Source organism: Gavia stellata, chromosome 7 (genome assembly GCF_030936135.1).
Source record: "Gavia stellata isolate bGavSte3 chromosome 7, bGavSte3.hap2, whole genome shotgun sequence".
Taxonomy (NCBI): Eukaryota; Metazoa; Chordata; class Aves; order Gaviiformes; family Gaviidae; genus Gavia; species Gavia stellata.
The window spans coordinates 34,374,443-34,393,088 of NC_082600.1; the positions used below are offsets into that span (position 1 = coordinate 34,374,443).

Here is an 18,646-nt window from a genome sequence, read left to right on the forward strand (position 1 = left end):
CTCTGAAGGGTGGTCCTGCCCTCCAATGCGTCAACCACTATCCAAATTACTGTCATCCACAATCCTACTAGGCATGCATTCAATCCCATTGTCCAACTTGTTGATTAAGATGTTAACAGTATCATCTCAAGTATCAATCCCAGAGGAACACTATTTAGACTTTGAACTGTTGACTACCACTTTTTTTTTTCCACCCACTGGAAGCTCCAGGTATTGTATGCCCATATTACTATACATGGTATGGTATAATATAACATACTATTGCTGAATCACAAAAGGAAAAGATGGGAAGGAAGCACACGAACAACTTATCATCTATATGTATTTTAAAGGGTTACCTATATCTTTAAGGATCATATCATGATTTTTTTTCAGTCCTTGATTCACTAATAGGAATCTTCTGACATCTTTCTATCTTCATCCTTCTTCAGCTGATCTTCTTACAAGGATAATCCATGCATCCCTAAATGCATGGATTCCTTAAAATACGCATTTTGTTTAACAACAGCTAAGCATGCTTTTGGAAAACTGCAATCAGATAGTTTAAGCAGCCAGGTAATCTTTCCTGGTCTACATAATAGACAAGGCTATTTCCAACATCACTTTCTCCTTTTAAAGCCATCTGCTACAGATTGTGCACTAAGCTCTATCGGACCATTTTCAGTTTCACTGCAAGAGAAGGAACTAAGTCTTCATAGCAAGGAAACATTAGAACCATTGCAAGTATCACTGCCTTAAACCAGATGCAAGACTCTTCATTCCCACTATTGTTCCCACAGTACTTACCCGCTAATTCATCATGCCTTGATGATCAGAAAAATGAAAGGAAAAAACAATTTATTGTAAGTTGAGTAAACAGGAAAAAAAAAGAACCCAACTTTGATCAAGTTATAGGTATCTGGACACTGGAATCAGAGAATAAGAACACTCTTTTGTTTCTTATGTTTGTGCCACTGGGTTCAGACAGTGCGGAGGATAAAACTGAGAAAAAGATGCCTGAAGGATGGCTGAAACTGGGATTCGGCAGCTGTCAGAGGGAAAGAACTGAGGTCACAAGGAAAAGCTAAAAAGGTTCAACAGACATAATCAAGTCATAGATGCATATATGTTGGTATGTGTACAAAATACATTATGCCACCATCAAAAATTATTGTAATTGCAAGTATGATAAATTCTACTGTGGCCATTCATTTGTTCATTTCCAGATAGGAAAACATTAAAAGAAACTTTGCCAAAGCAAATAAACTGTAAGTGCAAATAGACTTTTAAACTACATTAGCATATTAGAAGAACATCTGGTACAAACACTGTCAACTTTCCATGCATTCTTAGATAAGTATTTGTGGTTAGTGTTTCAGCTGCACTGGGCTTTTTTTTTTTTTTTAGTTATTTTTTTAATGAACTATGCTCACAGTTCATAAATGCTCAAGGAATGTTCTCACAAAATAAATAATCATGATTAAGCTCTCAGTATAAATTTCTCACCCCAAACACAGCTTTGCAGTGCTTCTTCATGTTTAACTCCCTGATGTACAACTGTGCTGTTAGCTTTGTTAGCTGTGCTGTTAGCTTTTTTGAAGATGGTAAGTAAACTGTTTCTACACAAGCTACTGCTTAGTCTTGACAAATCCTCTAATCCACTGGTAAAACAGAATTAAAACATGAAAATAAAATAGTAATCTGATAAATAACAGTGAGAAGTAAAAACATGAAGTACCTTTAGTAAAAATACTGAGCTACTATGAATGACCAGTACAAATTGGGCTGGTGCCCACTGCAGAACAAAGATCTGGAGGAACGCAAACCATGTATCATCACCTCTTCCCAGATGGAATAGCCAAGATAGTCTGTGGTACTATTAAAAGGACATAATCAGAATCCTTGTTATACATTACTGAGATCAGCAGTATAGCCTTTACAATAACTCTGACGTAGCTTACATACGAGTTGCTGACACAAACATTGAGATTGGCAGAGGTTTCTGCACCAATAAAACAGGTGGACCAAGAAAAATATATTAAATGATCTCAGGTTTTTCTTAATTATAAGAAAGTCAGTCATATTGTATCTTACAACAGTTTATGTCTACTTCTTACAAGTAGAAACACTGAAGTTGTTTTTAAAGAATGTTAAACCCAAAAGAGGAAGAATGTTTGATTTTGCTATAAATACTTTGAACACCCTAATTTCATTCTGCCACTGTTGTTTGGTGTCTATCAGACTGAGGTCAGGACATTCTCATGGTAAATTTCAAATTTTTACTTTCTGTCCTCATAGCATTGTTGGCAGGATCCTGCAAGATCCCTACAGAATTAAAGTGCTGCTCTGCTGAGTGATTTGTTGAGCCTGAAGTGTGAATTTCATACTTTGTATGAACCACCTACACCTTTCTGCTGCCAGCTCTTCTCTTACATGCCAGCGCACAGCAATCCCAACTTGCAATACCCTGAATATTACAGTCCTTGACCTATTCTGAACTGAGCAAAAATACTGTGCTAAAATACATGATGATTCCCCAGTGTCCACAAAACTTCATGTTGGACTGGAAAGACAATTTAATTGTCCAGTTGCTGTCAAGCAAATGACAAACAAAATCTACAGAAACACAACACAAGGGTAATAACCATTTATTGTTCCTCAAACATACAAAACTGATCACCATTTCATCATCATAAAATTATTATAATCTCAAATAATTTTTGTTGACTATAAAGATTAAAAAACCACCTTTGTTCCTTCCTTATTTATTCTGGAAAATATATTCTATTCCTAAAATATCCTGAAGTGCTTTTCTTCTGCTGGTGACCTTAAGAGCTTAATACCTGCCCATACATAGTCCAAGGAAGTTCTGAAAACCCACCTAAAGAAGATTTTAATTTCAGAAAATTCACATTTAAGAAGATACAAGATCCCTATCTTCCATTAATAAATTTTCAAATGCAAATGCATTGTTTATGCACTTATGCATTACTTTATGATGTATACTTATGAAAGGGTTTTATAGGTTGTATCATCTATATGCTATTTTAGAAAGAAAAAAATTATTTAAATATAGAACACAATTACTGAAACAAACAAAAAAAGAATATTCTTTTGATGTTTACTGGATCAAACTCTGCAGAACAGAAATATGTTACCAAAATTCAAAGATTCTTAGCAAGATAAAACCGGGATAACATTAAATATTGATACTCAGATGAAACATATTGGTGGCAGTAGTAAGGCAAAATCTGGCAAAGGAAAATTAAAACTATTGCTGGTATGTATATTACCAATTCCCCATATAAGTGTTTGTGGACTAGAGACAGAACTTAGCCATAAAGGATGACAAGTGAGTGATCCTATAGCAGAGATGCAGCTTTTCATTACTGTTTCTTTATTCCTGTGGTCATTGGATTTTAAAAGTAAAAATACTTATCTTCCACCTTAAAAACGTTGCTTGACTAAAATGTTCCCTTTGGCGGGGGGGGGGGGGGGGGGCGCGGGGAGTCAAACAAAAAAACTGTGGGAAGTTTTCCTTAATGTTTAAATCGTTGACCAGTGTTACTGGTTACACTATATTTGAAGAGAAATGAACCTTTCCTTGTCTATGCTGACTGTCCCATACCACCAGGAGATCCAAGAGACTGGCAGTGCCTACTTATTGTCTGCTTGCAGCATAGGACTCTTCATTGGGTTACTAAAGCAATTTTTAGTTCACACCCTTTTCTGAATTTAAGTCTATGCCAGCTCCAGGACAGTAATACAGATTAGTTGCGATGATATATCATAGGAGTTTCTCCAAATAAAATGGTGCAAAGCTTATTAAATTTTATCTTTGCAGGACTACACATGATGTGATACAATTCTGACCGTCAAGGTGTAAGACTGAATGGAAGAAAGTTTAATAAATCAACTTTCTGCTTTCTCAGGAAAAACAGGTAATACACAGATGACAAAAACCCACCCTGCTATAACCACAAGATTAATACAGTAGTTATCTACCAACATTTCCTCCTGCAAATGAAACAAATTCCCCATGACCTTCTGAAGCAACATACAATTCCTGACATTTTCCGTAAAAAGCTACAAAGTCAAAACAAAGTACAATTCCATGGCCATTATACTAGGTGGGTTTGCAGACTCAGAGAAGTTTCAGGAATTTTAAACAGATGCCATAACATGTTGCTTAAATCAGTTTGCACAACACAATAATTTGGACTGGACAATGTATTACACAAGAGGAGTACTGGTAAGAAAGGGATATATACATTTTTTTCAACAGAAAAGGTGAGACTCTTCATCAATTGTCAGAACAATACTGGCTGGGCAAGAGGTACCATATTAGGAAAAAAACTTTTTATTCAAATTTTTGGTCCAGTTTTCCATGATATTTTACTGCCTCCTTTTCATACTTTTAAATAGCTTGTAATATTCTATTCAGTTTGTTATTAATCTGAAAAAGAACAGTTCTTCAACCTTGCTGTACCTTTAAATGGTTAACAGTACCAAGAGCCTCAAGAGGGATTTCATTAAAAAAGCATTTTAGGATTGACTTAACTATAAAAAAGTTTGAACCTGCTCACTTTAAACAAATAAATATCAAATATTCTAGGCAGTTTATAGAAGTGTATGCGCAACACAATTATTTGGTCTAATTATAATATACAACAAAAGTAGGCTGTTCTTGAGATTCTCTGCAAAGAATAATTTAATCTGTCTTATGATCACAAAATGACAGACTGATGCGGGTTAAGTTTCTGTTTTGTTCGTAAGTTTTAAAAATACAAATCCAAAATGCTCATTTTTATTTTTTTTTTTTAACATACTTTCTTTCCCATCTGAATGTGCAAATGGAGGAGACTTTATAACTGTACTCATTTCAGTAAACTGACATATAGTTCACATGAAGTAACAAAGATTCCCTACCTTGATGGACTGACTGTAAGGTCCTATGCTAGCAGGTGCCCAGTGGGAAATGCTCTGTACATGCATGACCAGTTTTTCATTGCTTAACACATCATCCATTGCAATGTCATACTTATGTGCAAGGCAGTCAATGCAAAACAGTACTCCATCAGGTAACAGGGTTTCCACACATACTCTGAAAAGACAGGACAGTTATTTTTTTCCATACAGAAATTTTGCTTGCACCGACTTTCAGCATTTATTTTCCATGGGTTTTTTGTTTGGATATTATGTTATGAAATTTTGTCAGGAACATAAAACAAAAGCTATGGTATCGCAATAACCTGCTAGCATTTACACTGTTATCTTCTCTCCAAATAATGATCAACTTCAGACTTCCAGCAAGATAATTTCCATTACTGAGGAGAAGCTAGCACCATAACCAATGGCTCGTTTCCATTTGGTTATTTTTATGATGTGTATTAGTTTATTAAGAATACATGAGTTCTTTTATTAAAAAAATCTTGACCACACAACTCTGGAAGTGCCAGAGAAGTTATGCTAAGCAGTCTTCAGACTGAGTGTATTATTGTCATACTCGTACCTCCACTCATTTTTCACTGAATCTCCTTCCAATGGTTGGACTGGAGGTTCACGTTTCTAAAAAGCAGCAGGTTATTGTTCCTTTACACCCTTCTCAGATGTTATCATGCACTACTGAGCATATTTTTCTGTTGTACTTCAAGTTGCATGACAGACATACACTTATGACAGGACTGAAAACCTACTTAAGCATTCATTTGAAAAGTTCACTTTTGTTTGCTCCAAGGAAGACTGAGTGGCTGGATGGACGGACAGACAAACAGACGGTCTGTTGCATGTGGCCAGTGAAAAAGCAGGGGGTGTAGGGTGTGTGTGTGTGCAAAATCAACATTTCAAAGCTTGAAAAATAATTGCATTTGCAGTCCATGCATAAAAAAGTCATTTAGCTCCCAGCAGGAATCATATCATGTAACAACCCTACAAAATTCTTCTCATCTTGCTTATTTCTTCCAAGAAAACTACTTTTCTCCCTTCCTCCCACATGCAAATACAGTATTTTTTCCTCATTACCATCATCATAAGCATGGATGAATGGATTTTCTGCTTGGGCTGGTAAATTTTCAAGACAATTTTGCAAATTTAGTGCAGATCCACACCCTTGAGTCAGTGCTTCCAGCATATTGCTTGTGAGAACTCCCACAACCAGGTCTCTGTGCATAATGCAATGATGCAGCCATGCAAACTGCTGTATAATTTTTCTTCTGGACAAAATGCAACATAAATCTGTTTGTTCCATAAAAATAATAATAAAAAGCCATTTCCCTGCAACTTCCCAATCTTTCTACCTGTTATTTTAGTGATGGAAGGCTATGTGGGTGGCTATGCAAATGTGGAGGCTTAAAACATGCAGCAGCATGAGAAATGAAGGAAGCTAAATCAGGAGAAGTTAAGTGTCATAAAAAGAACTTAAGATACATAGGAGTGGAGATTAATTTTGTGTCATTTACAGCTGGGACTAGATCCTTCCTCTGAAGGCACACACAACCAACACTCCATCCCTCTGTGATGTAGTAATCCTGGCCTACAATCAGTATCTCGAAGAAGCCTCTTCCTGCTTTCTTTTAGTCTCTTCTGACACCCAGAAAGTGTAGGAGAATGTGAATCTATGATGATATATACTATCTTAACAATGTCTTTTAACTATTTGTCATGCTACGCTTAAAATTCACATGCCTATTATGTAATAAGAGTACAAAATATAGTATTTTACATCAGAAAATTGCTAAACAATCGGTTTTAAAAATATGAACAAGACATGAGGTCTGACCTCACAGTTGACCCTGCTTTGAGCAGGTGATTGGACTAGATGACCTCCAAAGGTCCCTTCCAACCTGTATTAACCTATGATCCAAGTTGAACTTTTCAGGCTATAGCAGTTCTGCATACTGAGCATATTATCTCAGACGCTTAAGAACATGAATTACTGTAATAAGAAATAAGCCCTTTTGACAAAGACAATAAATAATTTACAAACCAAAAATTAGTTTTAACACACAACTTCTAAAAAAAAAAAACAGAACAAAAATTTCATGGGCTAGGTGTTTGTTATCCAATTTCCAATGGAAAAAAACCACACAACACACCCAAATAACACAGGAATCACACACTGCATACGTAGACCATCAAGCTGTTTCATTATGTCAGAGGTGGTCTTGGATGTACAACAGATATTAAAAAGCTATGATTTGGGGATCTATGAATGAAAGTGTTAGCATCAGTGTATTCAGAAGTCTGAAATAATTTCTTTTCATACTTGCATTCTTACTGAATACATAAGTGCAGCTAAGCTACCCACTAACAATCATTATTTGATGGAAACACAAGACATTAAGAACAACCACACTGGATCAAGCCAAAGATCCATCTAGCCCAGTATTCATCTTCAACCACAGCCAAGTGCGTATAAGCGGGTGAAGGAACATAGTAAGTATATATTGGTACTGCCTTGAAATAACTCCCAGTATCTCATGAAGTGCATTTCGGGCCCCTCCTCAGCTAACAAATTTGCTTTTGTATTTAACAAAATAAACAGAACGAGGTGAATAAGGTTTGTCACAAGAACCTAGAAGGTTCCAAACCTCATCGCTTTTAGGAAGACTTAATAATCATTGATAGTAAGCCTTCAGTAAGGCTTTTGACACTGTCTGCCATAACACCCTCATAAAGGAGCTGCTGTTGTACTGGCTGGATGAGCAGACAGTGAGGTGGATTGAAAACTGGCTGAATGGCCAGGCCCAGAGGATGCAGATTAGCAGCACAAAGTCTCACGGGTGCCCAGTAACTAGTGGTGTACCCCAGAAGTCTAGACTGAGTCCAGTCCTGTTCAAGATCTTCATTCATAATCTGGAGGATGGGGCAGAGAGTACCCTTGGGAAGTTTGCAGATGATACAAAACTGGGAGGAATGGCTGATACACCAGAAGTTTGTGTTGCTATCCAGCTGGATCTCGACAGGCTGGAGAAACAGGCAAACAGGAACTTCATGAAGCTCAACAAGAAGTAGTTGAAAGTCCTGCACCTGGGGAGGAATAAACCCATGGTCCAGTATATTCTGGGGGCCAACTGGCTTGAAAGCAGCTTTGCAAAGAAGGACCTGGAGGTTCCTGATGGACACCAAGTTGAACATGAGTCCGCAATGTGCCCTTGTGGCAAAGAGGGCTGATGATATCCTGGGCTGCATTCAGGGGAGCGTTGCCAGCAGGTCAAGGGAGGCAAATAAACAAGAAAAGCAAATAAAATCCCACCAATACAAAAGAGTTGTCAGTTCAATCAAGTCACAGAGAATACCTGAGACTTGCAAAAAATGTAATATTCTTCTGTAAGTCCATATAGGGGGGGCATTTATAAACCTTATGGTATCTATTAAGGCAAGAATTTCCAACCCTAGTGTTTTGGCACTGAGCAGCCCTGATGTGATTACTCCAAAAGGCAGCAAAAGTCTACTTCTAAGTCTGTGAGGCACAAACATTTGGACAAAAGCTTCATAAATATGGTAACAATAATTCAGTATATTACAATGTATCATAAATATACTATAGCAGTAGTCTAATCCTACCTTGCTGGTGGACACAAATCAAATTCTGTCACATAAACCGAATTTATAATATTGAAATCTTTCATGCTCTTCATATACAGATGAACCAAAACAATATCCTTCAGTTTCAATCCCTCTGAAGTCATATTAGCTGCAGAATAAAAATAATATAACTGTTGAAGACAGAATATTTTAAATGTGGATAAAAAGACAGCATAGGCATCCTGGTTTTGTTCAGCAAAACCAACTGGTAATAACCTAACACTCGTCTAAACATGACTGAAGGCTTTGCAACATACTACCTTTCCCCACATAATACCTGTTTTTTTCATTAAGTTCTTTCTCATGTTAGTTTCCCAAATATACAGAAACAGAATACAAATAAAATTTATCTACCCTGAGCAGTGGTGAATTCTTGCCCCAAGAAAACATATCATGCATTAATGCTTACAGTCTGAATTCCTTGTATCCCTAAGTTTTATTATCTTGTATTTTTTTTACTCTCAGTCTATGACAGCTCGTAATCTATAAAGGACTTTGAATCACAGAACTGGAAGGGACAATAAGAGGTCCTTTAGCACATCACCCTCTTCAAAGAAAAAATCAAATATTTATATGCTATTCCAGAGGGATGTTTGTCTAAGCTGTTTTTAAAAACCCTCACTGCAATAATAATCTTCGCATAAACAAAGAGTTATAAATGGCAAGACAGACAATAGGAAACAGAAGTGGCCACAGGAGAAATGAAGGAAAGATGAGAGCAGAGGAAAGTTCAAGCAGACAGTTAAAGAAAAGATACTGGGAAGTCAAGATCATATGAATGTGTATGCATAGAAGATTCCAGTCATAGCACTTAAGGAGAATGTATTACTCTTACATAGTCAATACCATAACGAGGTACGTGAATCAGCTCTGTAGTGTGGACCTTTTGTAACTCATGAGCAATAGAAACTAAACGAAGAAAAAAATCTTCTCTGAATACAGAACGTATATAATAACAGAGTCCCATGTGGCCTAACTTAAATGCGCTACATAAAGCTCTTCTCAGTGTAACTTTGGGGATCTTATCCTTTAACGTTACAGTGCGTACCTGTATATACCTACATATTTGTTTCCCAATGGAGAAGTACAAGAGTATAAAGACAGTCTCTGTTGGCTGTTGCCTTAGTGAGAAACAAATATTTTTTGTGTAAAACTTTTCTGTGCTTTTAAAGACAGTTCAGGAGTTGGCACACTTCCATAAAGGTTAGTTTGGTCACATCAATACTGAATTTTGCTCTAAATGTCTCAGCTTTTCTTAGTCATACTGTCATTAGTGTTGGCAATCTGAAAAGGGGAATTCTCATTGACAGAAAAGGAAGTGTGCACTAAGTGATATAAGAGATTATATAGCAATTGGCATAGAACTCCTATGAAGTCAAGATACATCTCCAGAAATATCAGCTGAGAAATTAGCACACAACGATAATTCTGTCCAGAAATTTAAATGTATTTGAATGCTGCCTGATAGAAATCACTAGGTTAATACCAGCTGCTATATCATCAGTCAAGAAGGAAACAAGGACATTTTTCAAATTTTCAGCCAGCATTTTAGTCAAGAAGAAAGAGTTTTGGCCTGCAGTTAAAAGTTTTGCAGCATTATATGGAATACTGGAGGGGGGAAAAAACCAAATAAACTGACACTCCCGCTCCCAGGTCTAAATTTAAAATGCGTAAGTGTACTGGGTTTGTGTGGCAAGGTTGTGGTAACAGGGGGGCTACAGGGGCGGCTTCTGTGAGAAGCTGCTAGAAGCTTCCCCTATGTCTGACAGAGCCAATGCCAGCCGGCTCCAAGACGGACCCGCTGCTGGCCAAGGCTGAGCCAACCAGTGACGATGGTAGTGCCTCTGTGATAACATATTTAAGAAGGGGAAAAACAACTGGGCAATGGCAGCCAGAGAAGAGAGGAGTGAGAACATGTGAGAGAAACAACTCTGCAGACCCCAAGGTCAGTGAAGAAGGAGGGGGAGGAGGTGCTTCAGGCGCCGGAGCAGAGATTCCCCTGCAGCCCGTGGTGCAGACCATGGTGAGGCAGGCTGTCCCCATGCAGCCCATGGAGGTCCACAGTGGAGCAGATATCCACCTGCAGCCCGTGGAGGACCCGACGCTGGAGCAGGTGGATGCCCGAAGGAGGCTGTGATCCTGTGGGAAGCCCATGCTGGAGCAGGCTCCTGGCAGGACCTGTGGCCCTGTGGAGGAGGAGCCCACGCTGGAGCAGGTTTGCTGGCAGGACTTGTGACCCCGCGGCGGACCCACGCTGGAGCAGTCTGTTCCTGAAGGACTGCACTCCGTGGAAAGGGCCCATGCTGGAGCAGTTTGTGAAGAACTGCAGCCCATGGAGAAGTTCGTGGAGAACTGTCTCCCATGGGAGAGACCCCACACTGGAGCAGGGGAAGAGTGTGAGGAGGAAGGAGAGGCAGAAAAAACGTGTGATGAACTGACCGCAACCCCCATTCCCCGTCCCCCTGTGCTGCTTGGGGGGAGGAGGTAGAGAAAAAAAACCTGGGTGTGAAGTTGAGCCTGTAATGGTGAGGGATCTCCCTGTCCTTACCTTGACCCACGAGCCTTTCATTACATTTTCTCTCCCCTGTCCAGCTGAGGAAGGAGAGTGATAGAGCAGCTTTGGTGGGCATCTGGCATCCAGCCAGGGTCAACCCACCACAATAAGCCAACAAACTAACTCTTAAATTGTGAACACATAACAGTATTAGAGCACGTTCAAGGCAAAGAGATTTGGATAAATTTGTAATTTCTAGCTTTATTTAAAAAAATCTTCTTAAAGGAAGTAAAAGTACAATCCCCTTTTCCTCTGCATGTATTAGAGGAATGATGGGAAATAATTTCTCTCTATCTTGTAAGCAGAATAAAACTGACCTCCCAAAGCACTCTATCTAGTAGAAAGGCATAAATGATGAACTGGTTACCAACCCACCACTTGGGATCTTGACAACAAGTTCTGTTTCCCAAGGAGAGGACTATTACACAGCACATCTCCAGGATGTACAGGGAAACCATACAGCCTTTCTGTTGAAATTCAAGCCATTCACTGTTCCTAATAATTTATAAAATACAATCCGGTGAGATTCATCCTTACTTAGGCAGAACTGCTTAAAAAGAACTGACCCAAAAGGTAACATTGGCTGAAGTACAGCTTAATTTTTTTAAATAGGTTATCCAGGATCCTTAGGCTGAGAGCCACAAAAGACAGTATCCAAACTGTATACAGAAAGTAGCATTTTAGACTAAATTTTCATATAATACAAATCTATGTAGTTCCCTTCAAGCCTATGGAGCTTTGCCATGGTACAGCTGCACCAGAGAGCTGCAATCTTTATCATCTTCCAATCATATCTAAAGAAAAGTTTAACAAAAGAGTTTAAGAAAATAAACGTAAACAGTAATGTACCGCATTCCCTCCCATTCTTAGCTTCACAGGAGAATTCCATCCACTTTACAGAACAACCATGTTTCATAACATCTAGTAATAATTTCCATTTCTGAATCCTTTTGGCAGCACTTATCCTCTTTAGAGGTGATTAAATCAGTTAACCCAGCAAAGAGGTTAAAAGGACTGTGCTTATTCCAGTCTCACAGCACTGAAGACTGAACTGCTGTATAGATTGTAAGCATGAGTTCAGAAAAAGCCTTGTGCATATTTGCAGATCAGTTAAGTTCAGACACAAATTGTTTCTTTTGCCATGACAGAACCATAATTCATTCCATCTTCCACACTCACTTCCAAAAACAGAAAAATGAAAGGAAATGTGAGAACTGACATTTTCTACCAAAGATCAGAAAACTACCATTTTTTTTTACTATAATAAAGCTAATGCAAGTAATTTGCAAAAAGCAATAGGCTACTGTACTAGTCAGAGACACAATCTTTTTTGACAGATGCTAAGGCAAAAATACATGATATTTGTACTGGCAGATTTCCATTCAAATGTAATGAAAGAAAAAAAAATTACACAACCCTTTTGCTTCAATTTACAGATTATGCCTAGAAGATTTACACTAAATACTATTGTCCTTTACTAAAAGTTTGATCATATCCACCTTGCTGATTTCCAAGCAATCAAAAACTAGCTTAACGACCTTCTACAAAGTATAACTTCTTTGCTTCTGAAAAAAATTCTAGGGTTTCTTTATCACCCTATATTCAGTCATGAATACTCAGCTGCACATGCAAAAAATAAGATTTTATAGGACAATACCTCATGCAAATTCATGAACAAGAATATGAGCCTACCCATTTAGATACTAAGAATTATTTCCATGTTTATGAATGAAAAGAAGCCTGTATAAACATGCTTTACTTAAATTTTACAATGAAAAAAATACAAACCAAAAATGTCAACATTTTATTTTATACATCAGTATCTTGGAAGAGGGGGATAGTAAGGAACCTGGATTTCATGATTCCCAAGATAGCAATTTCTCCTTTACATTAAGAATATAAATGAGATTTACTGCTACTGACCTAATCCTAGATGCCACAATGTGCAACAATTTTCTAGAAAACTTAATTTAAAATTATGGTAGCTACAAAAGTGCTTTAGCAGGTAGACAGCATCCATAGCACACATGCACACACACACAGAGTATATATTGCAAGAAAGCGATAAAGGAAGTTATAAAGTAAGTAGTGTGGAAATCGTGTTGTTACAGTGATAGGAACACTACTCTGGTTTTCTAGGGTCTTCAAAAGCCAGTCAAATTACGATGTGTTCAATATTAAAGCTGGCAGTCTTGATATCGATGATTCCAATCAAATGCAAAATGAGATGGCAAACTGACAACCACAACATTTAAAGTTATAAAACCATATGACAATATAGATTCTTACTTAATGCCGTATTAGAAACAGTATAGTTAACAGCAGGTAACATATTAACAGAAAAAAGCACCTCGGAGAGAAGAAAATGCTTCCCTTGCTGCCTCTTGAGCATTTTTGCCTTTTGATGGAAGGAAGTGAGCAGTGATACCTGAAAACCACTGGTAACCACTCAGGGATTTTCCTGAACTTCCGAATGTGTTAGCTACGGGAAATGAAGAACAACACTATGATTATAATAATGAAAGATTTCAGATTAACCTAGAATATATTTTAAAATTGTTTAAGTAAGAAGAACTTCTACAGAAAAAAAAAAATCACAAACTGTAAAAGCATCTTCAAAAAACATTTACAGACAAACAAATATAAACTAAAAAATGAGAATTAAGTGTGCTGGTAACAAAGCTTCCAAATGCTACTTGACAAATCCTTCTCCAACACTGCCTTCAGAAAATATGTCTGCAAGTAGTGTTTAGCTGACAATTTCAGTAATTTCTCTCCTCCTTTCCATTTTTGCTGACCTTTTACAATTTCTCTACCTGTTTTGATACAGACTTGGCACAAGACTTGACACTGAAAAGCTAAAATTTTCAAAAGTATCTAAGTCACACAGGAACAGATTTTCAAACTTACATGCCAAATTTTAATGGACATTAGGTGTTTAACCTGGTTCTGATCATCTTAGCAAATGCATAACGTGTTTAGACTTTTTTTTAACATCCCACCAGGCACTTATCCATATTCAAGAGCCTAAATACCATTCAATATCAAACACTGTTACACTATGAAACTTAGTTTTCAGGAAAAGTTTACTAATCTTTGGGTGTAGGGTAACAGTGATGCTGTGATACTTCAACGAGCTACCAATCTATGAAGTCAGGTTCATCTGGCATTAATCACCTCATGTTTGAGGCAGCGCTAGTATCAGGCATATGATTAGTTACTGCAGCTTACCTAAGAAACAGTAACTTGCTAGGCTGCTAAACCTCATCATGCATGTCACCCTGAGGTTGCTTGGGTGGGGACAGGCTCATACACTGTGTAAGCAAGTTGAACAGTGGCGTTTTGTACTTTTTAGTTTGCTTTTCTATCTTCAATTTAAAAACAGTAGAGTATGGGTACAGGTGTGGTTAGACCTTTTAAATAAAACTTAATCCCTCCACTGAAATAAATTAATATATTATAGTAATTTCATTCAGGCAAACAGAACACATTAATGTGTGTTTTTGGAAAGAAAGAAAGAAAAAAATGGGTTATGCTCTTTCTGTAAAATAACTTGAAATGCTTCATTGCTACAGATCTATTGATTCCTATCAGAAAACTGCACTATACTAGGATCTCGTTTTTTCAGACTGGTTATTAAAGGTCACGAACATGCTTTTCAGGAGTGTTCTTATAGTAACTAACAGCATACTCCACCACAACATGAAATAGTCAATATTATGTTTCTAATGAAAGCTGTGCAAGACTCACTGCAATCCAAAGAATTATGTTTCAAAGACTTCCAGATGACTGGAATGTTTTTCTGTGGTTCATCCTCTTCCGATGAAGGGAAAATATTGTCATCATTGCAGCTTACCTCACAAGAACAACTACTGACCATAAATGTACCTGAAGATTCCCCCTGCTTGAGACAAACATTATAAAATAAGCAAGTAAACAGCATGCCAAGCAGTATGAAATCAGCACATTTTATCATTCAAATTTTGGGTTTCAATTACAAAAAATACTATAGTTCAATGGGTACATAAGCTTAGAACAATTAATGGAAGAACAGCATTAGGATTTTCCACTATTTAGATTGTAGAAACTGGCAGAATACAATGTGCTCCTGTTGACATACCATATGGAATAAAAATGCAGACTTAGTAGTAAATAAGGACAACAGATATGAAAAACGATGAGACTCAAGATAAGAGACAGGAAGAATACTATTATGAAGAAATGCTATTCCACAATTATATACAGTACAACTATGTTTTCCAAAAATAGTATAAATGAAGTGAAAAAAGGAACAGAAGTACAAAAGTAGCAATTTGATAATTAACACTGCCAAGAAACACTTGAAACAGAGCAAAAGACTAACAAAGTTTTAAAACTTTGTGGAACCTTGAATGAATGCAGTCCATGTAAAAAAAAAAAATTTCTTTCTCTTCATCTCACAAAGACTATAATTTCCATCAAAATCACCATGCTTTTTTGTATGCTCAGAGCTTTGAGATACAGAAAAGAGCATTTCCCAAGATTTATACATCAAAGAAATTTCTTGAAATGGAAAGAAAATAATTCACTGTACCTCTTCTTCCCAAATGCTTTCTTAGGCCTAGGAAGATAAAACTACCCAGCGTGCCTTTTAAAGCAAAATACACAGGCAAAGCGTGTACTGACCTGTCTTCTGAAATTCTGTGTTCATTACATTTTCAACAAGTCATGTAAGTACAGCATACATATATATTTTTTTTTAACTTCAGAGCAGTCAGAACCCCTACTCTCTTCCATCTGACTTTCCAAGGCAGCCTAATCTGCAGAGTGTGTTGACTTTGGGATCACTAGCTTGTCTAATACTACTTGTCTTCATCTAAACCCAGTATGAATTATGACAGAATTTATCCATAAACCTTAACCAAACATCACTGCATGCTGTAACTCCAGATTCTATCGATTAATTTTCGCTCAAAGGTCTCAAATTCCATATAGTGTCTAAACTATGCCTTTTACTGCAGGCTTCTTAAATACTAAATTCACTAAAATGATGATAAAGCCAAATAAAGCAAGATAAAAATTGACAAAATATGAAGCCTTTGGCAATCCTTAAATATGGATTAGAAACTGCTGAATATTCTTTTAACTCACAAATTAGTGTACTATGGATAGAATTTCCCTGCAAAATGTCTATGAAAAAGAATATTAAAATCATACGGCAAAGCACTCATAAGGTCACCTGAAGTTTGACCCTCTGCATTCTCTGCTTTTTAACAATTAAATCTTATCAAGCTGTCAAACAAATGGGATATATTAAAAATTACTAATCAAATTTGAATATAGACTTTTTTTTAAAAAGTAATTTTATTGTATTTTTTTCTTTACTTTGGAAAATAAAACATACCTTATTGCAACTTCAAAAGTTTTCTCCTGATGTTAAGAAAAAAAAAATTAGAAAAAAAGGCAGAAAACTATAGTATGTATTAGAAGTCTGCAATGAGAACTCAGCATTTACATTGATATTTGACTTCACTGGAGAGAAAAAGGATCCAGTTAAGTTAGAGCAGTGTATTTGGAAATTCTCAGGAAAGGCTAAATTACAAAAAGGTCATTACCTATGAGACAAAACTCAGCTCTGCTGCCTCTAAAAGGGCTCAAGGGGAGTTTTATAAGCACTGTAAACACTAAAGCTATGCTCTAAGAGGGGCTGATGTTCTTTGATTGGACCTCATTTTATTCATTCCTCCAAGAAAGGCATGAAAGTCAAGGCAATAATCTACTTTATGTGAATCAATTGTACATGAAAGGTTAAAAGAAGTCAACTAAACGTAACATAATAGCGCAAAGATGAAAACGGCAATTTAGCACAAAAACGACATGCATTCCAACATCACAATATACAAGCATCCAACAGCATCTATACCATTTCCCACTCATTGAATTACACCTTCAACTACTGTTGTCAGTTGATACATTTTGCTGTTACGCAGAGGGCTGCCTGATATACCCTAACGCTTCAGGTATAACTTAGAAAATAAAGAAGAAGGAACACAAATCTGTAATTGAAATAGATCTTAATCTGGATTATGCTACAAGAACCAAGAAAATTCTATTTTTTCCTATATTTTTTAAAGATTCTATTTTTTTAAATTTTCTATTTTTTTAATCCATGAAATGTTGCTTTATAGAAATACACTTACTGGATACTGGCGTGAAGTGCTAAAAGCGCAACTATTTCCTTCTTGCAAATTGTTTTTTTATTAAATTAGTCACCTTCACTGGGTAATCTGTAACGTCCATCATGAAACAATCAATTTGCATTGTAGCACGGGTATTCACTAAGTACTAATACATATCGAGTTTGCACCTCTTGGTCCTACCCCCTGAGTAAGCATGCACAGACATGGTGATATGAATGATACTATCACAATGCTGCTTTGGGTTTTGTTTTTTACATCACCTGGATTTTAACTTCAATATGGTATAACAATCCATCACTAGGCAAAAAGTACGTTAACTGCAAAGGGAAAAGTTCCAGCTTGCCAGTATGACAGCCACTTTGTTTCTCGCTTTTGTTAAGCTTTACATAATTACCTTTTCAGAGATCTAGAGCTACGGAAATCTTCTGTAGGTACTATTAGAGACCTGTAACTTCTCTCCATTCCCTAACCTGGAGGACTGAATTTATATGCTCTGCATGTCAACATGAAAAGAGTACCGATTCCATTCTTATGCCATCTGTGAGAATTGTTCTTTCAACTATGTTTCTGAACATGTTTTCTGCAAAATGTGCTTCATAAAAAATTCATGGGGATGTAGTGAGACTCACAGACTGTATCACAACTGGTTTGGTGTAACCTACAGAACTCCCCTGTACCTTTGTATTTTGTTAATATACAAATATCCCAAATTGATGCAGCATGAAATTTTCATATCATCCACAGTCACATCCCTTTTTCCTAAATATGTCAATATTTTATAAATTATTAAGCTTATATCAATATTTCTTCACAGATCTAAATCAAATTATACATCTGTGTTTACACACATACATAAACAGTTGGTCATTTGCAAAATTTTTGCAAATTCCTAAGAAATACTAGAAATTCTACAATGTCTCTTACATACACCAAAGACGATAAAAATAATTCTAAGCTACTGCTGATTTCAATGCCTATGGTACATCACAATGATTCATTCAAGGCTGACTCCCACAATGCTCCAGAAACATAGGTAATCAATCACTTTCTGCAGCAGCACAGGTGCAGGCTACAGCAGAAGTATTAGGTGTGGAACTTGGCACTAGAAGAACAGGCTCAATGCCAGCCTAAGTAGAGCTGCCAGACTCTATTTAGTAGCTATATTCAAATCTCCTACAAATGTTGGTCTTCCATTCCTGTCGACAGAGAAAGTAATCTAAGAATTTAAAACTTATAGACTGCGACAAACAGACTAACTTTCCCTGAATAATATTCTCATCACTTTAAAAACAAAAAAATCAAGCTTGCTATAATGGCATCTTAATTAAATCTTAAAAAACCTATTTCA

General features: G+C 36.8%; 1 protein-coding gene across 3 annotated transcripts in view; it reads right to left on the bottom strand.

The window, feature by feature from the left end:
- DPH6 (diphthamine biosynthesis 6) overlaps positions 1-18,646 on the bottom strand; it is a 215,752-nt gene that overhangs the window by 115,270 nt on the left and 81,836 nt on the right. For 2 of the 3 annotated variants that reach the window (XM_059819671.1, XM_059819670.1), the window contains exons 9-12: positions 14,870-15,020; positions 13,470-13,601; positions 8,545-8,674; positions 4,909-5,083 (exon numbers count right to left, since the gene is read on the bottom strand). In XM_059819671.1, the coding sequence (XP_059675654.1) occupies positions 4,909-5,083; positions 8,545-8,674; positions 13,470-13,601; positions 14,870-15,020 (588 nt within the window). Of the gene's footprint in view, positions 1-4,908; positions 5,084-8,544; positions 8,675-13,469; positions 13,602-14,869; positions 15,024-18,646 lie in introns of all 3 variants that reach the window. The other variant, XM_059819669.1, reaches the window with a different exon arrangement.